This window comes from Acomys russatus, chromosome 12, assembly GCF_903995435.1.
Source record: "Acomys russatus chromosome 12, mAcoRus1.1, whole genome shotgun sequence".
Taxonomy (NCBI): domain Eukaryota; kingdom Metazoa; phylum Chordata; class Mammalia; order Rodentia; family Muridae; genus Acomys; species Acomys russatus.
The window spans coordinates 40,789,518-40,810,942 of record NC_067148.1 but is presented as its reverse complement, the minus strand read 5'-3'; the positions used below and the strand labels follow the sequence as shown (position 1 = coordinate 40,810,942).

Here is a 21,425-nt window from a genome sequence, read left to right as displayed (position 1 = left end):
CAGAGCAGCGCTCCTATGAAGGACAAAGGGCGCAACCAATCACTCCCTGCCTCCTGCTAACTTCAAACTGTCCCTGAAATGCTCACTCCCTACATCCAAAACAACAAACAAGGATCATTATCCCAAGGGCAAACACAAAAACTGGTTATGTTTCTGAAGAAACTGCAAGAGGCCACCCCCCTACATCAGTTGGTGTTTAATCCTGTATGTTCTGATCACCTGAAAAATAGCTGAGCAGAGAACTGGGCCTTTACTATGACAGTGTCAGAGCAAACATACACACGAAATACATTTGTAAAGAAGCCAAGAGGAGGTGAGTTTGGGAAGAAGCGTTTCCCACTCCCAAGAGCAAGTCAGGAGCAGAGAGGGCAGGAGCCCCGCTGAGCACAGCCGTGCTGCAAAGATGCACAAGTGCATAGGAGAAGAGGTACCTCTACGGTCTATGCCCAAGCGAATGACCAGGAAGGCACAAAGCCAAACAGACTACCCTGACCCAGAGGCCCAACACAGCCTCTGATGTCAGCCCCCATCTGTGTCTGCGGCACATCACTGCTTTATGGAAACTTTGTCTGCATTTGTAAAACAGAAGGACCTCTATCCTTGACTATAGTTCAGGGCAGTGGTAGCCCTTTGCTGGTGTCTGAGAATGTATATGACAATGGATCCTGTGGTTTGGGAAGGGACCACGTGGTCTATTCACAAAAGCTGCTGACCCAAGAGAAGGGCTCACGAAGCAGGGCAAGATGAGGTACAGAAAGTAGGTGATGAATTAGATTGGGGAGGAAATGCTAACTGGAGGGGTACCGCCATGAGAACTAGTGCTGCCTCTCCTCTAGATGGGACCAAGGTCACAGGGGTCACAACTTCATCACTGAGTTAAGTGACAGCCACAGTACGTGAAGACTTCAAGGCAGATGCTGAGACGTGGGAAAGCCAGAAGACCCAGGGGCTCCCAGCTGGGCAGAGGAAAACATGTTCTCACTGGTTCTTTGGAGGGATATTGACTAACAGAGTGTCAGGCAGGAAGAGCACCTCCAAGTCCAGGTAAACAGCAAGGGGCGGAGGCCTGTGGCATGTACAGATTCTAAGGCAGACTGGAGTCTTGCAACTTGTGTTTGGTAAGGTGACTTTATTCCCTTGTATGGCGGGGGGACAGGGAGCTTGAACTGACTGCTTGTCCTGCCACACTACAGTCTCCTCTACACACTGACAGGGCTCCAAGCTGCCCCCTAGGACGGATCTCATTTTCAGTTGACAGAATTCCCCCAATTTTCTGCTTTAGGAGAGTAGACATTCCGTGCTCTATCAAATGCAATTGGGATGCTTTGTTCCCTTGTGGAGTGTCCAAGGTAACCAGGATGTTCGGGTACCAGTGGCGAAGCACCAGCCATTGCCTTCTACTGTCTCCATCACTTTTCCCCAGTTCAGGGCAGGGGACCCCTTATCTAGTTCCCACGCAGTATGAACCACAGCACTTGGCATTCAGTAGGTGCTCAATGCGCTTTTATGGTCCTGAAGCTAACCCCATCAGTTTGTGTGGATTTACAAAAGGACCAAAAATCCTCTCCTATTGGCAGGTCTGTCATGGTGGGAATCCTCTGTTCCGTCTTCCCCTGCTGTAATCGACTCATCTTTGTTTACTTCTGACCTGCTGACTTCCACAAAGGATCTGAGAGCACTCAGAGCTTGTGTGTGTTTGTGATGGCTGGACTGTACCCTGCAGGATGGCTTTTGAGTCAACTGTGTCCAACATACAATGTCAACGTCTGGAGCAGACTCAGCCCTACTCGGTTTTAGCAGGTTCGTTCTCCGGGAAGCTGAGCGACTGCGTGAAGACTCTCGTTGGAAAGCCAATTCTGGTGTGTGGGTAGCGAGTCCATCAGGGCCCTGTGGTGTCTCCTAGAATCCATAGCTCAAGGGTAGTGAGACCCCACCAGCCTCTGGCATCCTTGGGTAGAGAGTCAAAAACCACCACATTTCTGTGGTATCTTTGGGAGGTTGGTAGCATTCTTGGTTTTTGACATTTTCTGTACAACTCAATGACTCAGGACACTACCGTCACCAACACACACACACAAACACACACACACACACACACTCTCTCTCTCTGTCTGTCTCGCTCTCTGTCCGTCTCTATCTCCTCTCTGTCTGTCTCTCTCTGTCTGTCTGTCTCTCTCTCTCTCCCCCCCCCAATAGGGCCAGTTCAGGATCTCATGGCTTGAAAATGACTGCTGATTATGCAATCTACACGCTGTTGATGATGGAGACTTCACAATCTCTGTTCTTTTAGGGCAGCTGCCAAAATTAGAGCAATAAGTAGACACGCAGATAGATGGTGAGAAGAAGGAAATGGAGTGAACGATGATAGCATGCAAGATCTGTGAGGTCATCTCTGACAAATCTCCCCCTGCGCCGACTCCTGGCAATAACACAACAATAAAAAGCTCATGTAGCTGGGATCACACCCAGGTGTACAACGGTTCCCAAGCCCTTAGTTATGTCAATCATGTGTGCTTCGTGCACGTCACCATCATTACACACCCGAGAGCTTGCTATGCTGTGGTAACAGAAGAAACACGCCGGCCACTTAATCATGACAGGTAGGTCCCCCAGCCTATCCGACAGCCAAAAGGGCATGACAATCACACAGCAGACTAGCCAGAGACTGACTCAGGGCTGCTGCATGCCTAGAGGTTACTCGCTGATAACCCTAAGCAGCTGGAAGGGTCTGTTTGCTGCTCATGTCTAACTCTTCGTCTTCCCTGCAAAGAGCCGCCCTAAGCATCAACCCCTGACACCTACCCCAAGGTGTCCAAGCTGCAGTACACAGGAAGTTTTTAAAATGAGAACCACCATGTACTAAATCCAAAACTAAGTTCTATGTAGGCTAGACGAGTCCTCCCTCACACTTAACCTGGGTATGTAGCCATGCCTCTGAACGCCCACACCTTTCTTGAGCATTCCTTTGTGACTCCAGGTATATGCACCATTTATAGTACATGCTTATTCCATATTAAGGTCCTGAACTCCCTGGGGGAGCAAGCAGACCTGAATTTTAATTCCCAGTGTCTCCACTGGTGCCAAGTCCATCATGTTTCTGGTTGCTTAATAGTTGATGGGGGTGGGTGGGAGATGACTCATAATTTCAGGGTCTTCTCTGAGTGAGTGAAGGAAAATCAAGTGGAAGGGAACCTTTGCGACTTCACAGTCAATGACATTTGTCAACACCTTGAGCGTCACCTCTGGCTGCTTGGTGAGAGCAGCTGGGATAAGCAATTCATTTTCTACTGTAACAGAGAAGCTTGGGGGTGACTTACCTTGTCTGGGATAATCCTTTAATAGCCATTCAGGATCAACCACTCAATGGCTCAGCAAAGGCCCAGAAAGTGTCGAAGGAATGAGATGATGAAATAAATTCCTGTTGAGACCTTTTGCACAAAGCACCGTGAACCTAGGGGAGGTGTGTGTGGGGGCGGGGGGCGGGCGGGGAGGGTGACAACCAGAAATTCTGAAGACTCTGCTGTATAATAGGATTGGGCACATCGAGACGGGTCCCGTGTTTTTAAAAAAAGATCTTTGCCACACAACTTCCAGATGTTCGGACCTATATGAAAGCCTGTGCCTTTCCATGGAATCTGAGACATTTAAGGCTTTTCAGTGTGCTCCACTCCTAGATTCAAAAGCTGCTTCACATACCTCAAAGCCTCTCTTTCTGCCTGGCGGAGAATCAAGAGACACTTCTGTCACCTACCAGCAATCTGACCCTGAACAAGAAAAGCCACTTAACCTCCCCTCTCCTTCAGCCTTTTCACTGGGGATACAGGGAAATTAGCACTTGATGCAAACTTGCATGAACGCTGTAAAACTAACAAGGACCACCAGATTCGGCGCCACGGGGCAGAGCTCCCAGACCGCGGTCTTCTCTTAGCAATCATGCATAACCTCATCTTGGATGACAGTTATGAAGGAATCCAGAAGGTGTCAAAATTCAAAGATAGTGGCCAATGAGCACTAGTGCTCTGTCTGGGTCCATATTCCTCACCTGTGGCCTGAGCAACCCTGCACCTCACTGCAGTGCCGGGCCATTACCTCTTAGTACTGTCTGGTTCTTACTGCACCCTTCTACCCCAGTCATCTCCTTGAGGCATCTGTGCAAAGGTCTCTCTGACAGCATCTCAGGACCACTCAGCACTTGATAGTTGTCTTCCATCAACCGTACGTGCCATGCGCCTTACATGACTGTTGTTACCAGGGGTGCATGATGAGGCTCACTTCTGTTCCCCCCCTTTCCAGGCTCCTCAGTGGTTCCTGAGTACCAGACAACCAACTTTCTCAGTGTAAGTAATCATCCTCAAACAAATCCACCTCAGCTAAAGGTCCAGCACACCACAGGTATTTTCAGTCAGAGCTGGTGGCGGCGCAGGGAAAGTGTACGGACGTGAGTGGAAGCAGGTGCAAAAGAGAGAGGATGGTGGCTTTCCCCTGTGCCTCCTGTGGAAAACGCCCCTCGCAATGCTTTAGTTAGCAGAAATTAAACAAGCAAGCAAACAAACAAACAACTCTAGGTGTTTTTGAAGAAGAAACCATAGAGGAAAATCTCTTAAGAGACTAGCCCGTATTTCCTCCTGGCAGCTGAACTGCCAGCAGGATGCTAACTTTCTCTGAGTAAGAGTGTCACAGACTTTCACAGTAGTACTGTGACAGGGAGGGAGAGCCTGTGAAGCTTTCCCATGTGCCATGTAGGTGGCAAGAAGAGACCTGACATGGGAGACTCCTGACATGCGGGTGCTGGGCCCGACCACAGCACTTAATCTCCTGTCTGTCAGAGTGACCCTGCCCTTCGATGACTGTGGCGGGCAGGCTTAGGTCTAAGGTTTGGAGACATCTGGGCACGTTCCCATGTGACTTGGGGACATGCGTTAAAGGAAATGACACACAATGGGAGAGGGTACATCCACTGTCTTGACTTTGCCTCACCCTCCTCCAAGCTTTCACAGGGCAGGGCAGGGCAGGGCAGGGCAGGGCAGGGGATAGGATGGGCACTACATGCCCTCTACATCTTAGGACTCCTCGTTGCCCACAGTTAATTAAGAGGCTAGAGAAGGGCTCCATCTCACAAAATCCATTCTGTTAATCACTACGTATCACTCAAATGACCATGTTGAAGCCCAAAATAGTTACAAAGACTTTTAACATTACAGTCTATGGCTCTGTGATTTACTATGTCCATTAGATTCATTTTACTATTAACTTTTAAGTCAGCATACAACCAATAGGTTTCAACACGGCATCTGCACACACATGCGTCAGTATTAAAATCAGAGCAATTGTTTTACTAAGTTTGGTAAGGCATCTTGTGCCATATGGTTGAGCGTGTCTTAGTGGTTCATCTTCAAGGAAAATCCGAGTGCAAGAGAGCTAGCACGGCTGTTTCTGTCATACTAAGGCTCCTGCGGGCACTATTTCTGAAGTTGGAGCAACATAAATACTGACATAATCTTTCCGTCAGAGTTTCTGACTGCAGAAATGGAGGAGGGCGATATCCCAGAAAGCCTGAGGAACAGCTCTTGCCATGCAGCTAGGGATGGCACTCAGGGAGCATGCTGGGAGTCCTGACGCTCCACTAACAAGCAGCACACCCCTTAGCTTCCTTAGCTCTCTGAGGCCTCTGGTCTGTGGCATATGTGAAACATAGCAGATGATGGGCGGGTTTCTTCAGGGCTGCGCAAGAGGCCCCATGGAGCCGATGTGAGGGGCTAGCAGCTTCAAGTCTCAGGCCTTTGGCTACTGGTGCACTTGTAGACTGAGGACAGGCTACCCCATTGCCCTCTGGCTACCATGCGCTCCTGTCTCTCTATGGAGGGCACAGCACCTGCAGGGACTTTCCTCACTTCCCCTCACTTCCTCTCTAGGACCCTGTTCCTGTCTCCAGACTCCATTTTGTAAATTTGTAGTGACCAGCTTGAGCACACCATCAGCTTTCCCCCTAGGATTCTCATTGAATTAGCTAGCAATGCAATTTTCTTTTTCTTATATTCTTAAAAGGTTGGCTGTAGTTGCCTGTTACCATCATGGGAGGTAGAAGGAAGAGACCCCAACCAACTACCCGACAGTTTCTTACACAGTAGTCCATGACCCCAGATTATGGCCTGCTTAGGACTGCAATATTTTCACTGTACTCATATATAAAAACAGAATGGAAATATAAAAAAACTCAGACTTTTAGTATTTTCCTACAGTCATTACTCAGAGTGTCACTATCAAATTAGTCTATCTCTGAAATGCACTATTAGAACACTTAACTTTTTAAAGACTTCCATTGGAGTTGCTGACTTGAATTTCATTAAAAATAAAATCATTAAGTGCAGTTTGGATTGGGGTTGAGACACAATTACCAACAATTTCTGAAACGGCCCTACAAATACCCTGCTATTTTGTAGTATGTATTTATGCAAAGTGGTGTTCTCAGCCCTAATGATTATAAAATCAAAATATCGATCAAGTTTGAAAAATGTTGAGGATGTTCTAGTCCTGTGCTACCCAACATCCAGCCAAATTCTTCATGCAAAAATAAGGAAGAATCCATCTCATAGGCATGCAGATGTGCTTTGTCTCTTAAAAATGATTTGTGTGTGTGCCCATGCTATGTATATGCTAGTGTCCTTGGAGGTCAGAAGAGGGCACTGGAGCCCTTGGAGCTGGTGCCCACAGGCGGCTGCTAGTCCTCTGCTATGGATGCTGGGAACTGAACACTGGTCTTCTAGAAGGGTAGCAGGTGCTCTTAGCCACTAGGCTATCTATCCAGCCCCAATGTAGTCTTTAATAAATGTCAAAAATTATATATATGTAAAAATCATTTTAAAATACATTAATCACTTTTATAGATCTGAATACCTATTTCATATTTTTTTTATATTTGGGGCCACAAAAAACTTTTTCAGATAGCAATGGTAGCAGAAAAGGTTAAGAAGCCCTAGTCCTGTGCTGTGGCAGTGTTGTCTTAGGATGGCAGTGACGAAACAGGAGGCCACGAACAGAAAGTGCCTGAGTCAGTGCCGTGCAGGACTGAGAAATAGAAAACACATTGCTTAATTTTTAAAAATTATTTATTTTTATTTATATGCACTAGTGTTTTGCCTGCTTGTATGTCTATGTGAGGTTGTCAGAGGCTGTAAAACTAAAGTTACAGTTGTGAGCCACCACATGGGTGCTGGGAACTGAACCCACATCCTCTGAAAGAGCAGTCAGTGCTCTTAACCACTGAACCATATCTCCAGTCCCCAGAAATGTAGTCTCACAAGCAAACAGGAGGATGCAGGACAAGCATGGGCATTAGTCCTCAGGCACTGTATGCCCTTTCTATTTTTTGATTTTGGAAGCAGGGCCTTTCACTGGCTTAGAACTTGAAAAAATAGGTTAGGCTGGCTGGCTAGCTAGCCAGTGAGTTCCAGGGATCTGCCTGTCTCCACCTCCTTGAAGCTAGGATTCCAAACACATACCATAATGCTTGGTGGGTTTGGGGTATTCCGGGGGCTCAAACTCAGGTCCCTGTGCTTGGAAGGCAAGCATCATAGATGTATCTCCTAAAGCTGCTGTCTTTCTGTCTTCCAGGACAGATCCACCCTGTCCCAGTGTAATGGTACACTACTGCACAGCGCCCATTAGACAATTCTATGAGCTCAGAAAATCAGCAAAGGTCACTTTCCACATTTCTTCCAGCTCCCCTTTGGCTGGATGTGCTCCTGCTGGCTTGGTCTTACACTGTTTATGTAAAGATCACACGTGGGTGACTGAAATACATGTAAAAGGCTATAGAGAGAATGGACCATCCGTTGTGCTACGACATTAAGAACTGATACCAACTGGAACCGTGTGACACGCCCCAGACACTTATTTGTTACATGATGTGCACTTAAAGACACTCATTAGGGGAGATCTTGCTTGGGTCCCCAGGCTGGAGGTTGGGAAAGGTTGGACATGATGCTGGCTGGTAGATTTTGATGAGGTCTCAGTAACTCTCAGCATTTTGGCGGAAGCTTTTCTAGTGGGAAGAGCAGGGGCACCTAGCTCGGTGTCTACTCCCGTTCAGTGTTGCTTTCTTTCCATGAGTGCTGACACGGCACAATCATCTCTACTTGTCTTCACTGCCTAACCTCGTCAGTGGCAAGCTGCAGGAGACAACACCTGATGAACCTTGGTTGAAGAGTAGCAGCTTTGGGCCTGGAAGGAACCCCAAACTTCAAGATTCTGGACCTCAGCCTCCTCATGATACCCAAAACAACACGGTCCACCTCACAAATGATGGGGCACACTCCTGAGCCCCACTGGTCCTTGTTGCTCATTATGTGCTGCGGGCTCGCAAAGCCACTTTCCTCACGGGGAGTAGCATCTTGCAATCCACAGTTCTGAACACTCTGACTGAGAGAATATCGAGGAAAAAGCTCAGTGGATGGAAAGAGAAAGGATCTGAGTGACAAGGTAGTTTCTGAGTGGAAACCTTTGCTCAAGACAGAACTCTGCTACTGCCTCACTAACTAAACTTGGTGTTGATAGAATGATGTTTTGAATGTCTAGTTTTCTCTTGAGTATTTCTGCAGTTTAGTTGCATTTGTACAGAGAGCAAGAGAGAGAGAGAGAGAGAGAGAGAGAGTGTGTGTATACACATATCTCCACATGCATGTGTGGTATTAAAACACTGTCCATCAGGTAGACAGTGGACTTCACAAGCATTTTCTACAGTGCAGACACTCACCCTGGGAGCCTGGGGCCCCTTACCTTCAGCAGTGCCCGAAAGCCCATCGGCCTTGAAGTTGCTGGTACTTTTCTTCCTCCGGTGCTTCTTTCTGTTGGCGTGGGGGGAGGGGGGCGGGTCAAGCTTGGGGCTGGTGCTGCTGGAGATACTTGGGCTGGAACACACCGAGTCACCCAGCCCCGTGTCTGCGGCCAAACCGGAAAAGGCAAAAGAATGCAAAGGTGAGCTTGGAACAAAGAGCAAAGGAAAGGAGAAAAAGCGACTCAAGTAATGTCCTCCAGCGTCGTGCATGAGGTCCTAGACACCTGTGCAAGGTGACTGCGGTGGAGGCCTGGAGCCTCTGCACTGAGCAGACCATGGCACTTTGGCCATGTGCACCTCCCAGCCCAAAGCAGGCACTGGAAATGCTCTGCTTTGAGAGCTTTGCGCTCACACACGTGGCATCAGGGAGGGCAGGGTGGTGAGCTCCTCATTCAGAGTTTCCTTCCCTTCCCTTCTTGATGTACCAGGAGTGGGATACTGACATGTACAAATCCACAAAGAGGCTTGGGCTGACTGGGTGTGAAACTGCATATACAGGATGAGCAGTTTTCGACTCCTTCTCCCTGTGGCATGACATGTGGCTGTGGCTTCACTTTGTAATCAGTGAGAAGTGGCACAACATGCCAGGGCTCACTAACAGTCTGCAAGAGTCTCTCCAAGTCAATACCGTGGAGCTGCAGGCCCAGGCGTCCCTCAACTCCTCAGAGAGGCTTATTAATGCACATTAAAGCCAATGTGCAAATACAGTAATTCACCATAAGTGAAACTCAATTTATTACTTAATCTTTGCTGAAAAGAAGGCAAAAATGGTGCTAAAAGACTGGGAAGTGACCGGCAATACAAGGAGAGAATAGTACACCAGTGGGGGAGGGGAAGGGGGAGGGGTGTCCCATCTCCCCCCACGTGAAGTTTTCAGAGTCCTTTTTACCATCAGTCAGCACTGTCTCCTGTTTTGGCTCTTGCTGTCTGAATACCACCACCCTCTAGAAGCTGGGGATTCACCACTGAAAAACCATTCCAAGATCCCTGTGTAGTGCAACACAGCAATGGGTACCCACCACCTTCTGTTCCATCTGTGGATGCTACCACCCTTCCACTTCTACCAGGCTCTGGTCCAGCTCAGGCTCCTGAGCCCCCACCCCATTCCCTGGGTGATCTGTACTCCAGGAGCAGCAGGCAGTCCTGAGCCCCATTTCAGCCTGTGTTCTGGCAGGCAGGCTGCAGTGGTGGTGGTGAGCATAAGGGTTTGAATGAAAACAGTAGCCTGTAGCTGGGTGTGGTGGTAACACGCCTTAATCACAGCACTCAGGAGGCAGAGCCAGAAGAATCGCATTCCAGAACAGACTAGCTTAAATAGTGAGACCCAAGCTCACCAAAACACCAAAACCCAACCAACCAACTAGTCAGCCAGCCAACTAAAAACCAACACCACCGAACCCAATGAACAAGCCAAAACAACTCCCCAGTCTGCTTTCCCAGACTCCAAGATGGCCACCCACCCTGAAAGCTCCCCTTCTGTATGTTATCCAATGCGTGACAGTGAACATTTTTTCTCCTCTTAAATATTTCATGCACAGACTTCAAGGGACACATCCCCTGACCCACCCACTCTGCACCAGGCTCACTGACAGAAGTCCACACCTGTCCTGTCGCTAGAGGGCTCACTCATCAGGCAGGGAGGCAAAGCCACTCACTGCTACTGCCCAAAGACCTTCCCATGTAATAAGCCTGGGTGCCCTGCTGTCCTGTTGCTTCAGTTCTGTGACCTCTGTGACTGTGTCAGGAATTCTTTCTCCTACGCTACCATGTGACATCTCTACTGCCTGGGTCTGACTATGGACACAGCAGTGGGCTGTTAGTGGTCTACAGCTAACCAGAATTCCTCAGGGCAGTGAAGTCATCTCTTCCCTGCAGTATCCTGTAATGCCCAACACAGTGGGATGCACTGTGATTAAACCAGCGCTTACTACCCGACATATACCAGCACCTCTCTGAGATGCTTAGAGCCCATGCAGGCACTACATGGCAAATGGGACAGACTTCCACAATTGTCTGCCAATTCTACCACTCTCGTCTGTGCACTGTCTTGCCCAATCTCCCTTTTCTGCTGTTCTCTGAAGCAAAGTTCACTACAGCATTCCTCCTGGCCACAGCTGTCCTCACCAGTGCTCCTGACAGGGGCCACTTGAGTGGATAGGCCTCCAGAGGCAGTGTCTGTTTCTCCTGCATCTGCTGTGGTTCATCTGCCCCTCCTCAGAAGGGAAGGCACAGTGAGGTCTGCACAGAAAGGTGGGGAGAAAACCACAAAACACAAGGAGGAAGTCTGCGAGAGGCCAGCCCATAGTTTCTGCCCTTCCCTGCTTCACTGGCTTGGCTCTCTCCACATGAAGATAAGCGTCTGCCACAGGAGCATCACTGGCTGGCTATGAGGTCAGCTTCATGGATGTAGGATCTGCATTTTCTCTCGTCACCAGGGCAGTAGCCCTGGGGATTTTTACCTCCACTTGCTGGTTTTACTGAAGAACTGACTGCCCGAGGTGCAAACTCAGATGGGAGGGGACCTGTGGTCCCCAGCGGAGCAGTGGAGTGCAATCAACTCTGCCATGTCCTTAAAACTCACCACAAGCATGCTTTTGTGTCCACCATTGTCCTGCAAGTTTCCAACTGTCTAGAAGCTATTTTTAGGTGAACGGCTACAGCCATGAATGGGATCTATAGGCAGTGAGAAAGAGTCTCCCTTACACTTAGCCTACACTTACTGAGCATGCTCTCTGTGCCAGCAGCTGTCAAAGAATAAAGGGCAGAACCCCTGTCCCCATGGAGCCGATTTCTAAGGCCTGTAAAGAATGCCTATCTAATTTCTTGCTTGATACCTTCAATAAAAGACTGTTTTTCTTGGGCCCTGCCACTGGAACACAGAATGCTGAAGGGACCCCATCTGTAGCAGACATCCAACTCCACAGATAAACAGAGAGGGGACAGAGGAGGGGGGGAGCCCTCAGGGCCCAGCAATTGAGACTAATGTGAAGACAGAGGTGCCACTGTGTCATGAGGAGGGTGTGAGCAGAAAAATGCAGTATCTTACACTATGGAAGACATGGAGGTGAGTGCTTCTGGGTCTGGCCAGAGAGGCAGAAAGCAACTGTACCAGTTCTGAGTCCTTTACATTTATTCTTAGATGAGGAAAGGAGTGAACCAGTCACTGCTGTGTGCCCTGGGATCCACAGGGCACAAAGACTTTGCTCATACAGAGATGGAAGCAGGAGATAACTTTGTAGGTCTGCGTCTTCTGTATGTGCCACTGTCTAAACACTCCATGGATCAGGGTCTGGAATCCACCCCCATCTAGCTTTCTTTTCCTACCAGTAGGGAAGACATTGATGTGGTACCCTCTAGGAGTCTGGCCTCTTCATGGGGCTATGAAGCTACCAAGGCACACAGATACCCGAGGGGGGAAAATGCTACGCCAAACATGCTGGGACAGAAAGTAGATCTACAGCCAGGCACCAGGGCATGGCTGGGCAGCCTGTATGGAGAAGATGACAGTCATGATGAAGAATGATGGGTATCAAAAGGGGAGCAAATCCCTTGGTCACAGGAGAAAGATAGGAGGAGGCAGGGAAAGTGGCCTTGGCTTGAGCCCTGAGCGGGCCAGACTGACAGCCTCACGGCCATGGTGATGGGTTTCTAGTCACCCAGATTCTGCACACAGGCACCTGCAGCCTAAGTATTTATGCCCTGACTCTCAGGTCTTGAGAGTCCCCAGGAGCTGTTTAATAATCCCCTGGTCTAAAATACGAGCAGTCACAGTGTGTGAGGCTTCTACGCTGAGCCTCCTCACTCCCCACTGCTCCTCAAGCCTGACAGGATGTCCCTCGGCTCCACCCTCAGAGCCCACCACTTCTCCCGACTGCCCAGGACTGTTTCATTTTGTATCAATTACCAGGCAGTAAGACAAGAGGCTTCTGTCTGTGGAGTTAAACACAGGAGAGAAGCAGGGTGAAGCAAGGTGATGAAATTAAAAACAAAACAAAACAAACAAACAAACAAACAAAACAAAAAAGAGCCAGGGACCCACTGCTTCCTGTTTGAATGTGCTTTGGTGCAGGGTTCCCCCAGACACGGGCTGTTGGGCCAGGAAGGGCTGGCCCATCCTATACATTCAATGCTGGCTATTAGTTCTTCCCAATCGGGCATCAATGTTGAACACACACCCCCCTCCCAATATCTAACACGAGCAATAATGATCACAATCTGCAGGCTCTCGGAGCTCCGGCACGTGAGGCATGAGTCAAAGAAGCAGTTTCACTTTTCACTCGGGGAGCTGACAAGCATGACCAGAGGGAGAATAAAATAACATTCCGCTCGCATAAATATCAAGCAGCCTGCTCGAGACTGATGGGCCAGGAATGTATTCTTAGCTATCACTCCGGCAGACAGGCCCAAGGACACTCATAACTTATTTTACAATCATTTAGTTTCAGCTCAAGTGGAAAACGTGACAACTTATCTCTGCCGACAAGATGCTATATCGAACCTCACAATTAACTCTCCTCCGATTATCTGCCCAGCCGATCATTAGCTGAGCCCGTCTCAATGGACTGTTGTGGGGAGCTCATGTTGGAAAGTGCCTGTGCCAGGTGCACAGAGGGGGTTTCCACAGACAGGGAGCCAGCTTCTCCTTCCCATGTCCTACTGCTTCTGTGGGCGGGGAGCTAGGAAGCGTCTGCTGGGAAGCCCTGAACCCCTCAAGGGTCACCCTTCCACGATTTCTCACGTGTGAGTCCTGAGTCAAACCTGTTCTGGGTCCTCTAAATGCCTGGAAGTTGGCATTTCAGGCATTCCGGGGGCCTGGGGCTTCCCAAGGGGTGTTGCTCAGGGGTTTGAGTTTGGAGACGGGATGAGAACTTGCTCCTAAGAGCCACCATAACCCAGATGAGCTGCTGCAGAGATAGCTGGCCACTACACGCAAGTATACAAAATGTTTTAAAACCGTGTATTCCTAAGAACCACACATTTCCATGAACAAAAAGGAGGAAAGACGGGCAACAGGAGAGAAAGGAACAAGGGTGGCATGTGTACCGCGGGCGCTGATGGCGCTCCCGTGCCCACGGCACCTTCACTTACTTCTTTGGCTGCGTTAGGAACAACATACTGCTAAAATCTTTTAGGTTCCCCCCCCCCCCCCCCCCCGTATTAAAAGAATTCAGGATTTTCAAAGGCGGAGCCATTGGGCACTGCCAGGGGGGAATCCGCTGAGGGCCAAGGCCTTCCACAGACTCAACAGCAAGTCATTGTGGGAAGTAGAAAATTAAAGGCCTCTTGCTTTGATCCAAGGTCAACAATGGGAGACTCATTTGGATCTTTAATAGGGCCTCTGTCCCTTCTGAGGCTCAGAGGGATGTGTCGGCTGGTAAATAAAGAAGAGGCCACCTTTGCCGCTGGAGGAAATCACACCATCCCGGGTCCCTGTTAAAAGGTGAGTGTGAAGTGAAGTTCAAACCCTCGGCCCTGAGCACGGAGCTTTTGACGGAGCTTTCAGCGGGAGGAGGCTGACTTCACTCCCATCTCTGAAGATGTTTCAGAGACTGCCATTATTGTGTGCTTCCCTTTGCAGCGCCCGCAGGGGTATACAGTGTCAGATAGGGGCAGCAGGACACCGCAGGGGGCGAGGAAGATGACAGGTGTTGGGGGAAAGGGAAAGACAACACAGTGTCAGATGGAGTTACAAAAAAAAAAAAAAAAAAAAAAACGGGGAGGGAAGGCGCACAATAGGAGGGGCCAGCTTGGAAAGGGGGTCCAAGGGAGAAGAATTCCTTCCCTGGCCACTTTCAATTACACCTCAGGCTCTGCAGAGGGAGTTGGAATTTAAGAGAGCTGGTCACCAGCTGGATAAAGCTCTCATTTACTAAATATGTTTATAAAGCCCTTAAAAAAAAAAAAAAAAGCACAAACTGGGCTCACTATTTAGGGTCCAGGGCTCCTCTCTTGAAGCTGACCTAGGAAAGGTTGCAGAGATTTGTCGCCATGTTAGAAACTACAAGTTACACTTCAAGTGAGTGAAGTATGTGACATGAATTTCACCTAAAAAGTAGACTTTGAAAGAAAAAAAGAAAGGGGAAAGGTCATTGTGCAACTACAAAGCAATTAAATAAAAAATGCAAAAAAAGATCCACTTTGCATTATAGGCAGGTGGGGGAAGGAGAATGAGCTGGACTCCCCCAAGCAGAGGGGGGAGGGCCAGGGGGAAGAGACCGTCTGTCCGTGCTTGGGACCATAAGGCCAGCAGCATCTCCAACATAGAGTCAGAGGACCCACAGCTCTTCCTGCTGGTGGCAGCATATGTGTCACAAGATCCTTCACTCTCTTGCTTCCTTGTCACAACCCTACCACACCACGCTATTTCATTGCACTCTATGGTGTTTCTGGGTTTCTCCTGGTTCTTGCTCATAACCAGAGGCTTTGGAGGAATGTGCCTTAAGTGTGAGGATGTACGGGCACCAAACAGCATCCCCCAATTTCAGAGGACCACACAGTAATAGGGGAACTCAGAAAGCCCGAGAAAGATGGGGGTAAGCCTGTGTCACGGAGGAAAGCAATTGGCTGTGTCAGTCAGGATTTTATATTTAAGGGTTAAAAAAAAAAAAAAAAGTCAAACTGCTCTCTAACTGATTTTTAGCTGAATGCAAGCTACACAAAGTTTAAATTAATCTAGTGTACTTGGAAAAGCCGCAAAGGCAGGCTGAGCAGGGCTGGGAGGTGGGAATGAAATCATTTCAAGAGATTCCCACTCCCTTCCAGCCTCATCTCCTTCTACATAATCAGCCACAACCATTTTTCAAGTTCGGTGCTTACAGCTGCTAAATTACAAAGAGTCTGTTTCTCATGGAGGGCTGCCTTGGTTGAGCCAGCTAGGGAAGAGGCCAGGCATATCTACGAAGCGAAAACTCCAGAAGTCAACTAGATGTGTGATTGCTCTTTGATGGCATGATTCCACCCCCTTTTTGGAAACTTAGCTGTTTCTTAAAAAAAAAAAAAAAAAGGAACAATGAGTAAAGACATAATATTCCCAGCTGCTGATAAAAGAAAATCCCTTTTAGCAGGCCAGGCCCCGAATGTCTCTGTCCAAGGTCCTGAAGATGTCTACTTGCAAGTTCTGTGCAAAATACACATATAACTTGCAAAATATGCAAATTATGCAAAAGTAGCTGCTCCTGTGGCTCCGCCCCTTAACTCCCACCTTCTGGTTGTGCTGTAGCTTGGCATAGAGCGACCTATGGAAACACAGGCTTGGAAGGACTCAGCTGATTTTGACATTTCATCCCAATAAGTCAGGGTTAAATGTCATAAAAGCGTAAGCAATCGGATTCATTTTTTTTTTTTCTTTCACAGATCACAGGCCTTGGTTGGCACCCTTATTTCCCACTGCTTAGATTGGCTTCAGTTTTTAAAGTCATAAATCAACCCTTTTGTATATTTAAATATTAGGGCAGTTTTTAAGACACACGTCTATGAAAATAGGCTCTTACAGGGCATCGGATGCACACTACTACACTGTTTCCGGAAGCTCAGAGCTTTCCCTAATGATCTTTGGGGACAGTCAGGCTGTCATGTGGCATGGTTCCAAAATAAGGGCATTTCAAAATCCAGCCTGGCCTCAGACTATGTTGCCATGATTACAACACAGTTTGATTTCCCCCCCCATGCTTTGGACATGCCTCCCCGCACCTGCTTTCTTCTCTTTGCAGGACAGAAGGACCCTCCACTGGAAGAAGTAGTAATACAGGGCTGTGTGCCACGTGGCCAGTGAAGTACCAGGTGGATGGATGGACAGACAGACTCATTCTCACACCAGTCAGGCTCTGCAAGAGACCACAATACCCAGGGCAATGAAACGGGAACTCCGGGCTGCAGCTCGGCGGTTCTGGAGAAGAGTATAACCCATACACAGCCTACCTTAGAGAGACGGCAAGGACTGCTGCCTGCTAAACGGAAGCCTGAGGTTGGGGAGTCCTGGGATGGATGGCCAGGGGTGGTAACAGCCTCCCTTGGTCCTGCGGACTATGCAATATACACAGACATCTTTCTCCAATGAACACCACCCAGCAGAGTTGACCTCAAGGTGTCCCACCCAGAGCTGGCACCAGGCAGACATTGCCTATACTAAAGAGTTGTTCTTCACACGGAGAAGTCTTTGTAACCACTAGAAAGCCTCTCGAGTAATTTGCTTTCAGAAACGCTATGATTAAAGCTGCATGAGACACAGTGAGACAGACCACTCAGCTCCCCAGTTCCAGTAGCCATGGAAGCCAGTCCCTTCCAATTCTGCCTGGGTCTCAGCCTTCTGTGGCTGTCACGTATGTACTGGTGCTACGTTACCACCTTTATGTTTTCATACAAATTTATTTTATGTGTATGAGTGTTCTGTCTGTCTGTCTGTCTGTACAACACATGTGTACCTGTTGCCTGAGGAGGTCGGAAGAGGGGTATTAGATGCCCTGGAGCTGGAGTTACACGTGGGTGGTGGGAACCAAACCTGTGTTCTCTGGAAGAGCTGCTTAACCACTGCGCGATGTCCCCAGACCCCCTCCTTTACTTTTATTATATAATGTGACTACTGTACAGAAGACATCAAGCACTGAATAGATGCTGCACCACCACCACCACCACCACCACCACCACCATCATCCTGAAACAAAGTACACCAGGGGCTGCTGAGTTGGCTCGGTCAATAAATGGCCTGCCTTGCAAGCATGAGAACCTGAGTTCAGATCCCTAATCTCTATGTACAGGCTGAGTGTAATGGTACATGACTGTAACCTCAGTACTAAGAGCTGGAAGACAGGAGGATTATAGGAGCTCATGGGCCAGCCAGTTGAGCCAATGGGCCAGCTCCAGTGCTAGTGATAGAACGTGTCTCGTAATAAATGATGGAGAATGACCAAGGAAGACACCCAGCTTTGACCTCGGCTTCCAAACGTGTGTGCACATATATATGCGAAAACACACACACACACACACACACACACACACACACACACACACACACACACACGGGTTGGGGGGCGGTGACGGACAGTCAGTCAGTCTGCAAAACAGGTGAGTGCAGCATGAAGAACAAAATCAAGTGTTAGGCTGCAGGAGAGACAAAGGTGCCCAGTGTGCCCATATGTAGCAGACTCACGGGTGAACCTAAAACCCGGGGCGTCTAACTACCAGTTGATAAATCTGCCTCCATGTCTTTACAGGCAGAGCAATACAGGGAATAAATTGCCAGCATATTATGATGATAAATTATAACTTATTTTCCCTTGGGGGTTACATGTAACCTTTTGTTATATTTGAAGCTAACTGTGGAAAACACCAGGGAATTTTTAAACAATGAAATCAAATGCTAATTTGTAAAAATCCACCCTCCCCTTGCTCATGTCAAGGAACTATCACCTTGTAAACATCTATGAGGTTTGAAAACCTCCTGTGTGATTCCAAAACAGGAGGCAGGTGGGTGGGTCATGAGGAGGGAGCCTCATGGTTCCGCAGCCTTTGTTGAGTGTGGGTGGCATGCAGCAGACACAGAAGACAGATAATATCACGGTGTCCGGTGCCTCAAAAGGAAGGCCTGCCTACTTGAAAGAGAGTCTCCACTCCCCAGTCTGTCTGCCACACCTGGGCTCTGACAATCGCCCCAGTCAAGGGATGGAGGTTACCCAGTGGGACGGGACACCGCTGTCCTTCATTCTCTGCTCATGGGGAATGCTTTGAAGGTTCTGGTTCCTCTGGGAATTAATCTACAGTGACCCTGAACAGACAGCCCTGTAGCTACAGCAACAGGGGTGGGTGGGTCAGGGGACAAGGTGGGTGAGGGTCAGCCTAAGAGGACCACAGCACTGATGACACTTAGGAAGAATATTTATGGAAGCATCAGAGAATTGCTGGTTAACAAGGACGCTCCTGTGCCTGTCCCCACCATGTGTGTGAACACACTTGTGTATGGCAGCTCTTTCTTGGGCCTGGGAAAGCTGGTGGAACAAAAGCAATTTATGTTATTGGTTAAAAAACAAAAACAAACAAAACAAAGCAAAGCGACATGGACGGTCTGTCGTGTGCCTGCAATCCCAATGCTCTGGAAATTGAAGTCAGTGGGGATGGTGGGTTCCAGCCCATGTCACAGTGAGAACCCAGTCTAAACAAATGGAAAATTTTGGAGTGTAAAGCCCTCAGAGACTAATGCAATCCTATTTCTCACAGTGACAGAGTGATGCACAGACACAGAGGCTCGTTAAAGTATGGTTGTTTGTATCACTTGGCAAGATGTTCGCTTTCAACATGTACAATCTCTGAACGATACAAACGATTCTGATAAAGGTATACTGAAAATACCCTGTCTCCATTTTTGGAGATTTGTGCTATGAAATTAAGAGAAGAGTAAATGGAGACTTCTGTGATGACCCCCGAACGCCCCACTCTTAGAATTTTGCTAGCCTGCTAATGACTGTTTCTTACTTCACGTAGGTAAGTGCCAAGGTTTGGAGCATGAGGAACAGCCAGGTGAGCCCTCCCCTGGCTCTGACTCTGACACGGCAGAAGCCACGCCCAATGAAATAAAGGGGAGGGGGGATGGGGATGCGAGGCTCATTGTGCACTGACAATTTGGTGTGTTAACGTGGATGCAGTTCACTGGCGTACTTGCCCGCTCACAATAAATGCAGCCAGAATGGAACACGTGAGGAACATGGGAAATGGACACCCTCTGATTCTGAGCTGCTGGGTGAAGCACAGGTTTCTGAAATGATTCAGTAACTTCAGACAAACCGTGTCCTATTGTCTTTTCCACTCAAAACAAGAAATAAGGATGCAAGGAAGATCAAAGAGATAGCCGAGGAACTAAGAGCGCTTCCTGCTCTCCAGGGGACCCTGAGTTAGGTTCCCAGCACCCACCCGGTGCAGCTCAAAGGGTCTGATGCCCTCGTCTGGCCTCCACAAGCTCTTGTGCACGTTGAGGCAAGATACAAACAAAGAGACATAAAAAGTAAAAATAAAAATACATCTAAAAAACAATAGGGTAGCAGTCCCTAAAGCTGACACTAATGTTTAATAACCAGGACAGCCGTGAGATGCAGTGCAGTGGTGGAGGGCTTCCTGGCCATGTACAATGTTTTGGATTTAATTCCTTTTTTTCTTTTTCTTTTTGGTTTTTCGAGACAGGGTTTCTCTGTGTAGCCTTGGATGTCCTGGACACACTGTAGACCAGGCTGGCCTCGAACTCACAGAGATCTGCCTGCCTCTGCCTCCCTAATTACTTTTGTACAGGGAAGAAAACTAAGGTTAATATCACTTCGGGTAGAGAACAATGAGTAATTTAGCATTCGTGTTAGACCACTCAAAAATAAAAAAATGGACAGTATTGCTCCAGTGAACTTCATCATGTTATTCCTAACACTGATTCTGGAATTTGGGCTTTGTTCTAGGAAAAAAAAGAAGAAGGGGGGGGGGGGACAAAAAGAAAGAAAAAGGAAGGAAGAATGATAAATTGATCCCTCAAAGTTTTCCAAGAACCAGGGTCAGATTTCTTGGGGCTTAAAGCATTTTCTTCTCCATGGCTAAAATTTTGTCAATATACTTCACTCAGACCTGATGGCTGATCTTTGGGAAAACTGCTTTAAAATCAAACGAAAAGATAAGATTGTGTTCCCAAACATAATAACTGACATTTCCTTCTTTTTCCTTAAGCAGAAGCCTAAGCCTGCTGTGTCTGGCAGCGGGGTCAGGAGTGGGTGCAGCAGAGGTGGTGTCTGCCATCGCTATCCATCAAAGCACACTGCATTCCCATCCCTCTCCCCTGCGGCTGCCTTTGATCCCCCAGGGTGAGGGTAAAAGCGGCAACTACCTGAAGCCTCCCAGCCTAGGAGGAGCCCCCTCTCCACATGCTTGCACACACTGCACCCTGTTTCTACAACTGCAGCCCTGTTCCCAGGATGCACTACCTTCCTCTGCTCCCCACTACCGCACAAGGCTTCAGACCACTGCTTGGCCTCTCTCCTCACTATTCATACCTGGTGCACCTCTGGCTTGGCCCTCCCGGAGTCCTGCTGATGGACAGCTTGAGTGGTCTTGCTGAGCAGGAGGAGCCTCAGTTACCGCCAGGTGAGAAAGCTTTCCCCAGGTGAGCAATCCGGTACACCAGGACTACAACCTGGACTGGATGCAGCTGTGCACACCATGTCTTCCACATTCTCAAACTCCAACACAGACCTTGATGGTGATGGTTAAGATCGCCAAACTGACACAATTTAGAATCACCCGGGAGACAGACCAGTGACCGTGTCTGTAATACTGTTTCTAGATTAGGCTGAGGTGGGAAGATACACCCTATATGTGGACAGCATTTTTCCACGGGTTGAGGGCCTTGGATGGAGTTAGAATCAACCAAGCAGCATCGCCCCCCCCCAATCCCCTGCAGATGCAATGTGACCAGCTACCTCCCACTCCTGCCACCATGCCTTCCCCACGCCATGGCCTCTACCCTAGAGCTGTGAGCCAAAATAACCCCGTTCTTCCTTAAGTTGCTTTGTCATGTGTCTGATGGCAGTAGCGAGAGAAGTAATTGATGTATTCACACGGCCAGGTAAGC

General features: G+C 48.5%; 1 protein-coding gene across 11 annotated transcripts in view; it reads right to left on the bottom strand.

Annotated features, from left to right (window-relative positions):
* Window positions 1–21,425, bottom strand: part of Agap1 (ArfGAP with GTPase domain, ankyrin repeat and PH domain 1) — a 430,070-nt gene that overhangs the window by 89,984 nt on the left and 318,661 nt on the right. For 8 of the 11 annotated variants that reach the window (XM_051154307.1, XM_051154308.1, XM_051154309.1 and 5 more), the window contains one exon: window positions 8,776–8,937. The exons of the other annotated variants lie outside the window; for them this stretch is intronic. In XM_051154307.1, coding sequence (XP_051010264.1) covers window positions 8,776–8,937 — 162 coding nt within the window. The remainder of the gene's footprint in view (window positions 1–8,775; window positions 8,938–21,425) is intronic. 11 annotated transcript variants of the gene reach the window in all.